We start from the raw sequence: 8,290 nt of genomic DNA, 5'->3' as shown, positions 1-8,290 counted from the left end.
ACAAGACATAATTTCACTCTCTTTTAAGGGGCCAGGATACCACCAGTACCACATGCCTGCTAAGTGCCCAGCCCTGGGATGGGACGATGCATACAGCCCTGCGACAGGAGGTGCAGGGCAGGGGGACAGGTCCCCACCCCGCCGTGAGTCCAGGACAGGCCTGTAATTGGGTAGCTTCATTCTTGCCCAGGAAACCAATCAGTCCAGGCGTCCACTTTCTGTGCTGGGTGTTCACTACAGGCCGCTGTGGGTGCCGCCTGGTCATGGCGCGTAATTCTGAGGCAGCTACTGGGAGGCCCCAGTTAGGGATGAGAAAACAGGCTCCGGTGGCCAGGAGGCCACTGTCTGGACGTGGACTTTGTGCTCTGAGCCTCTCACTGGCAGGGGCTTGTTCTGGGAGGTGGCCCTTTTCCCGTCTCTGCTCTTTGCCGCGATGGAGAGATGGAGTGTTGGCGCCCTGCGCACCTGGACCCTGCTCTGTCGCCCAACCCTCCAGTGCTCCGGCTGCCCAAGCCACTACCCTGTCCCTTCCGCTGTCTCTGGGGGAAGAAGGTGATGGTGAGAACGGCACAGGCCTGGGAGCTACACCGATCTGCGCTGCGATCCCATCTTGAGCAAGCGGCTTTGCCTCCCTAAGAATCTGTTTTGCCATCTTTAAAACGAAGAAAGGGAGGCTTAATTTTCAGCATTGCTGGGAGAATGGGGATTGTGTGGAGCGCGTTCACCAGAGGCTGGACCTGTCCAGGATCCTCTCGCGGCTTCGCACCTGGCCTGGCGCAGGGACTCGCCGGTACACCCCTCCACGCACCGCCACGCTCACACGTCCCCTCCGCCTGCAGACTCGGCCCTACCACCCTGGCCGGCCTCTCCCCACCGCTGGGCACCACTGATGCTTTGGATGAGCTGGACTGTAGTTCCTCCTGAATTAGGCCCCCAAAATCCTGGTTCCCCAAAGCAGGTTTCTCCTCCCTCATTCATAATCCTGCAGCAGTCCTGATTCGGTTCCCATCGATCCAGGGCTGACTGTTCCCTAACTTCTTTATCTCTGGGTTGGATTTAATATTTCTCCTCCCATCACAGAATGATTTACACCCCCTCAAGGGTCTGCCCATAGGGCCAACACCCAATAGTTAAGGAATTTCAAGTGCAGGTAGATTTTGGCTTTCATTTCTAAGGAATTTCTAGGTTTCGTATATAAAAATTATATTTTAAAAACATGAAGCATATTCCTTACAGCTCTACCACGTTTAAATTCAGAAAAATTTCTGCAAATACAGTGCAACAAAGAAAATCAAATGATTCATGCTGAAGTTTTAATCGATTTTCAAATTAATATATAGAAATATTTGCAAGTTGTTTATCCTTCAATCAAAACATATTCCCTCAATGGGACTCACATGTCTTTACCTGCTATAGGTTTTATGCAATCACCTTTTGAGACAGAGTTTGAGGGATTTTTTTAAAGTACTTCAGACAGCTGTTGGGTGGGAATGGCCAATTAGAGAAGAGTCTCAAGTCCTATAACCTCTCTTTAAAACATGTATATACTTCAGTGCATATGTTATGCACATACATTTATCATTTTTAAACAGAAAGAGCACCTGTGGCATTTATGGATACATTATCATGTCAGATTTCTGTCATGCACGTGTAAGTTGTCTACAGAAAACATACACAGATTTCTAGTTTGATTTTGATTTCATGGAATTCCTTACCTTTGCCATTGGGAGACCACAGGTCTCAGAAAGCTTCAGGTCACATGAGAGTGCAGTTGATTTGAATGGCTCCGTTGTCACAAGTAATTAATACAATATTAAAACACAAAATAAGGCCTCTGCACACTAAGAAATTGTGTAGTGCTATTGCATATTTATTAAAACAGAGAGATAAAAGTATCAACTCACGAATATTAATCAGGTATCAGTAAAATAATAAGTTGTACCTGGGTTCACACCTCCATTCTTGAAGAAGAGTGTTTTTCTAGTGTTAATGGATGATCACTTATCTTTATGAAAGACATTGAATTCATTAAGATGAGTTGAATGATCCTAAAAAGGAACGATTTCCACCGAAGGCTAATTGTTACTTTATTTAAATGCACTTATATATTCTAAGAGCATTAGCATAAAACAAGTCAGATTTAATGATTGCGTGATAACTGGGAGCTACTGTCAAGCATGTTCCTTTTGAAGTATGGCTTCAAATCAGTGATAATAAATATGTGAATTATTATTGATTTGAGGGCAATTTAATGATAAGTAGACAAAGCACATTCGGCAGGATAATAATTTGAAATACTCATTGATGTTTCGCACACATCCTCTTAGGTTCACTGGGTACTGTGACCTGCCCCAGCTCGTGTGATACCACTTCCATTCCCGCGGCTCAGGGAAGGGATGCCACAGCAAACTCAGGGAATAAATGAGGCAATTCCCTCCTCTGGATCTCAATGCTCTTGAGTCACATTGCAGAGAATGCTGTCCTAAAAGTCAGGGCTTGATTTTTAAAGAGCCTGGATTTTGAAATTTTAAGGTTAAGCGCCAAAGGATTAAGGCACACATTTTTTGCAACTGGCAACAGACTGGGGATTCTGACAACAGAGCAGTCAAAATAAAATTAACTTCTCATTCCAAGCATGAAACATGGGTGGACTATATATGATAAATAGATAGGTACAAAGAAAGAATACATGGCAGACCTCAAAAGAGGGAAAGTAAAATCTCCAGGCATCATAAAGTAAATTAAAATGCAAAGCCAGAGTGACAAGTGTGGGGCATCTGTGGAGTTAACCCAATACTGTATAGACCCTGATTTAGCCCAGCCCCAGAACCCAGGCTTTCAAATTCAGCACACCCACTGGCACAGGAGACAGGGCTGTGCAAAGCAGGATGTGTAATAGAGAAGCTGGCATAAAACCAGGACCCTGAGAGGGTTATTCATTACATGACTGGGGGGTGTGGGGGTAGGAACAAAGCCCACCAATCCACTATCTCAGGTGGAAGCTCATCAGCTGCTGTGGCATGACTTAGAATCACCTCCCTCCCAAAAGAAAGAATTCCAAGCTGTCACCACAAATGAGTGGGTGTAGGCTGAGAATTTGCAGTACGCTTGTTGTACAAGATGCCCACACTGATGAAGTAAAAACTTATTTCCATACTGCTGACGTTCTTGGAGCCCCCGGTGAACATACAATTGTCCCATAAGAATATTTTCACACTGCAAGTCATGTGTACTTAACACACAGGGAAAAACTGTCACGGATGATGAAGACAAACTCACAATAAAAATTGCAAAACAAAAGAATGGCTGAAACTCAAAAGATACACCAAAAGAATAAGAAGTGTCAGCAAGTAAACAGTTTGAATGAGAAAAAAATAAACATAAATATATTGAAAATTATTATAAACGTAAGAAGGAATGAAACTATTGAAAAAAAGGACACTAAGGAGAACAAAAACATTTGAAAAAGAAACAAATAGAACTTCTACAAATGAAAATATAATCACTAAGAATAAAAACATAATGAACATCAACCCAAATTTAGATTAAGGCAGTCCCTGAGTGAATAAAAGTGACGAGTCCTCAGTCTCTCTGCCTGCCAACTTTTAAAGAAAAGTAACATAATTTACATACTCTAAAATGTTTTATTCACAATGTCTGGTATTTACTCAAATGTTACAAAGCTGGCAAGAAACAAATGCTATGAACAAAATCCATGAGGAAAAAAAAGGAAAACATCCATGAGAAAAAATTATAATAGACGCACAAATGATTAACCTTGACATTGTCTGGTAAGGATTATGAAATAACTATGAATAATATACTCAAAAAAATTTAAAATATAAAAAAATAAGATCAATAAATGAGAAATTTCACCAGAAGACTGGAATATGAAAAAGGGGGGAGGGGGAAAAAGAGAAAATTTTACAACTACTTGTACAAACACAAATTGATGGATTTAATGGCACATTAAATGGCGGAGAGAGATGAGAAAGTTAAATAACTGAAAGATAGGTAAGTGGAAATACCTGCACTAAAACGGAGAGAAAGAGGGATTTTAAAAAACAGAGAAAAGAATAGAAGTAAAAATGAGACACAGTGACAAGGCTAACATACATGTAATTAGAGACTTAGAAAGAGAAAAGAGAGATGTGGCAGAAAAAATATATTTATTTGCAGAGATAATGGCTAAGTTTTTTTTCAAACTTATGAAAAATAAAAACCCCCATATTTAAAATCTCTAAAAACTACAGGCAGGATAAATACAAAGAAATTCCTATCTGAGAAGACTGTAGGAAGACTGCTAAAAAGAACACAAAGGGAAAAAATCTTGGTACCCGATCAACAGTAAAACTGGCAGCTGACTGTGCAACAAAAATGATGGAAGAGAGAGGGCTGGAATTATGGAATTATGGATTTAAATGTGCTGGAAGATAATAACTGCAAAATTAGAACTTTGTGACCAACCAAAATGTCCTTTACAAAAAAAGTAAAATAACATATTTACAGATAGACAAAAACATAGCAAATTTACCATAAGTAAACTTACACTAAAAGAAACATTAAGGAGAATTCTTTAGGTAAAAGAAATGTGGTCCCAAATAGGAGCATAGGGCAAAGAGCATCAAAAAGGGCATATTTGTGACCAAATATGAATTAATGTCACTGATTCAATAAAAGATAGTAATAGTCAAAACATATAGTATGTATTGTAATCAACGTAGAATTTTAAAAGCGTAATTAAGATTTAAACAGGTGCTCATATAAAGATAAGTGAAAATTACTACACTGAAAGACAGACAAGAAAATTACTCAGAAGATAGCTAGCCCAAAAATCTGAATAGATGGAGAGTATAAAATAGAGTTTGAGAGATTAGAGGATATAATAAGATGACTAAAAGCAGAAGCAGTAAATATTTTTAAAAGGGAAAGAAGATTTTGTTTTAAGAGATCTTGAATAAGAGTATTGTGAAATTAAAGGAATACTCACACACTCAATTTGAAAACCATATAAACACTAGAAATAGAACTTTCTAAAATCCACGTTTAGACCAATGAGTAAATATACAAAAGAGAAGAGACCAAGAGGAAAGTTTAAACACAAACAAATAAAATAACACACAGATACATAAATAATGAAAAGACATAAAACCTTCAAAATGACAACTGACTTTGCATCACTAATTATAAAAACTAGAAGACACACAATTAACCATTCTTTTTAAAAATTGTGGGAATAATTTTACACCTAAAATTCAGGCCTACATAAAGTATCATTCCACATCTCTTTCTTGAAGTTTTGGCAAATCTCATCAGCAAAAATGTCCACGTATGGCTCTTTTGTGAGTATGTTTCTGCTTTTAAGGATTCCATGTCTAAGTCTAGGTCTATTAAGGTTTCTTTCTTGAATTAATTTTGGTTTATTTTTATTTTATGCAAAAGTAATTATTTTCTTTCTTTCATATTAGTTGAAATAAACTGTCATTCAGAAATGAAGCAGAAAAAGAGATTTTCAGAAAAAAAATCAAGACTGAGAAACTTTACATTGTCTCACTATAGCTAAAAGAATATCAAAGGTCATACTGCAATTTTATAAAATTGAACACAGAAACAAGAAGTATGATAGGAAAAAAATGTTATGCAAAAATATTGGCAAACGTATATATTTGAAAAAAATATTTACTACAAAATTAGTCACTTGTGAATTAAAAAAATGTGATGAAAATACTCACTGAAAAAAATACTATTAAAGATGAGGAATAATCAGAGTTGACATTCAAATTTTATTCGTAAAGAAGATGATGAAGTTAATATAACTCTACATACAGCTATTGATTCTATGCATTAAGTAAACTTTTGATTTTTTTATGTAAATAGGACATGAAACTTTCAATTAACAAGAAGGAGAAATAAACTCATCTAATGTAATGCAATTTAAAAAAATAAAAGTAGACCAAAAAAGAAGAAAATAAAATGCATGATAAATGACAAATTTGGCATAAGTTGACAGAAATAATCCCAACTATGTCAGTAATTAATTTTAATATAAAAATAATAAATTGTTTTATTCAAAGGTAGATGTTATCTGAGAAAAACACACAAAAAAATAGATTAGCATCCTGTTTAAACATGAGGAAATAGTGAAAGTTAAGATGTACATTACACACAGAAAATACTAATGAATAAAAGAATGCATTGCAACTATTTCAATAACCAAAGAAATAGACCAACCTTGTGGCAAACAAAAGGAGATGTGAAAAATAAGTTTATTGTTTAATGATAAAGGGGAAAATTCACCAATAAACCATAAAAGTACTTACCTTACATGCACGTAGACTCAGAATACATACTAACAAATATAAATATAAGAAAAAAGGGAACATATTCATTATCATACTAGGTAATTTTAACAAAATAAACAAAATAACTTGAAAATTGATAGAGCAATCAAATTAGTTGTAATTTTAAAATATTTAAATGACACAAATTATCAAGCTTAATCAATAAATATCCATGAAACTCTGCATCCAATGATTTAAAAATTCACTCTAAATATATCCAACTTTTGAAAGTTTAATATGCAGTGAGATTTTAAAAAGCATTTAAAAGCTCAAATATTTTTATATCAGACCATTTTCTATCAACTACAAAATATCATTAGTAAGTAATACAAAATAATTACCAAATAAAACATTTAGAAATTAAAAACTTAGGTCCTAACAATTTATGTCTCAAAGAAGAAATTACATTGGAAATTAGAAGTTATTTCAAACAATACTGAAAACACTTGTAGGATACACCAACATAATATTTAGAGGGAAATTTATTATCTTACATTAATATAGTAAAAAAAGTACAAAGGGTGAATATTAATCAACTCACAAACTCACTAACCAGAGAAACATAAAGTAAAATAACAATAAATGACATGCTATTCACAAATTGGCTAGAGAAATGAGAGTTTAAATTAAGGTTAAGAGTGTATGTGAGCGGACCTGCTTTGGAGAAAACTAAGGCAACACATAGTTAAGTGAAAACTGACCATAACCTATTACCCAACAATTCTATTTATTTGGAATCCAGGCTAGAGTAATGGTTCTCGACCTTTTTTTGTTTTTGTTTTTGATTTATCCATACGTAGCTTTATCCTGAATTCACCATCTATCAAGAGTTCACGTCCAAAGAGAAGAAAAAAATAAAGGAGCCCATCCAAACAAGTTCCCTGGCACGTGGGACATAGGGCATGACGTTAGGAGCCCTGTTTAGGGAAGGAAATGTCGGTCAGGTCATGGATGCCATTTTTGTCAATGATTCGAACACTGAAGGTTGGCAGATTCAGGATGAAGCGTTTCTGGAGCTCCTCTAGACGTTTCCTAAGAAGCTCCACTGCCCTCTCACGTGAGATAGTTGGGGTGTGGTATCGGTCCAGGATACTGAGAGTCAGGAAGGCACCATGGCCATAGGCTGCAAAAGGGGCCTTGGCCAAGGCTGCTAGGTAGTCCAGGTAGTAGGGAGCTGGACCCTCATGTTCGTCATAGCCAGCCAGGAGCAGGTTGACATGATACAGGGTCTGACTCCGAAGACAGTCAGCCAGGTTTCGGCGTGTGAAATTAGCTGCTGCTGTGGGAGACAATTCATAACCATTTCGCATCTTATAAAGTTGCACATTTTTCTGAATATATTCTGCAAACTGTACAGTGTCTCCAGCCTCTCCAACACATAGGAGTAAGATTTTTTCACTCATCTTAAACATCTTGTCATGATCATCCTTCATCTGGACAATATTGCTAGTGGCCACCTGGATGGAGGCAACAAGGACATACTCGGGGCCCTGGATGCCAATGAGGTACTCCATGATGGCGGGACGCCGGGGGCTGCAGGTTCAACAGACAGCGGGACGCGCTGGCTTCTTGGCCTCACCCATGACACAGCACCCTGGTTCTCAACCTTTTGTTGTTGGCTTCCCATTGAAACCATCATCAAGTCATATGTACAGATTATACATGTTTATGTGATGTTTACACAATTGTAAAGAAGTTATTTCTATTCATCATATTAAAATTTAAAAAAAATAAAATCGTTACACTCATTTTTCAACATGTCTAATGAAATTCAAAGACCATGACACCCCCACCATCCATGATCAAATCCATGGATAAGCTCTCTGACTCAGGAAGGCTTTATTGCTTCTATTAATCCTTGAAGTTATATTTCTATTTCCCTTCCCCTAAATAAATTTATGCTAGTTACTTATTTTTCTCGACATCAATCACACCATCATATTTCCCTG

At 37.0% G+C, this 8,290-nt stretch overlaps 1 protein-coding gene across 1 annotated transcript; it reads right to left on the bottom strand.

Annotated features, from left to right (window-relative positions):
- Window positions 1-7,224: 7,224 nt before the first annotated feature.
- On the bottom strand, window positions 7,225-7,855 carry LOC117025161 (proteasome subunit beta type-2-like). Its single transcript, XM_033110948.1, has one exon. It carries the CDS (start codon window positions 7,853-7,855, stop codon window positions 7,250-7,252), a length of 606 nt encoding a protein of 201 aa, XP_032966839.1. The 3' UTR covers window positions 7,225-7,249.
- Between the last annotated feature and the right edge of the window lie 435 nt (window positions 7,856-8,290).

The sequence above is a fragment of the Rhinolophus ferrumequinum genome, chromosome 7 (assembly GCF_004115265.2).
Source record: "Rhinolophus ferrumequinum isolate MPI-CBG mRhiFer1 chromosome 7, mRhiFer1_v1.p, whole genome shotgun sequence".
In the NCBI taxonomy this organism is placed as follows: Eukaryota; Metazoa; Chordata; class Mammalia; order Chiroptera; family Rhinolophidae; genus Rhinolophus; species Rhinolophus ferrumequinum.
The sequence above is the reverse complement of the archived record's forward strand: the minus strand, read 5'-3'. Positions and strand labels throughout refer to the sequence as shown.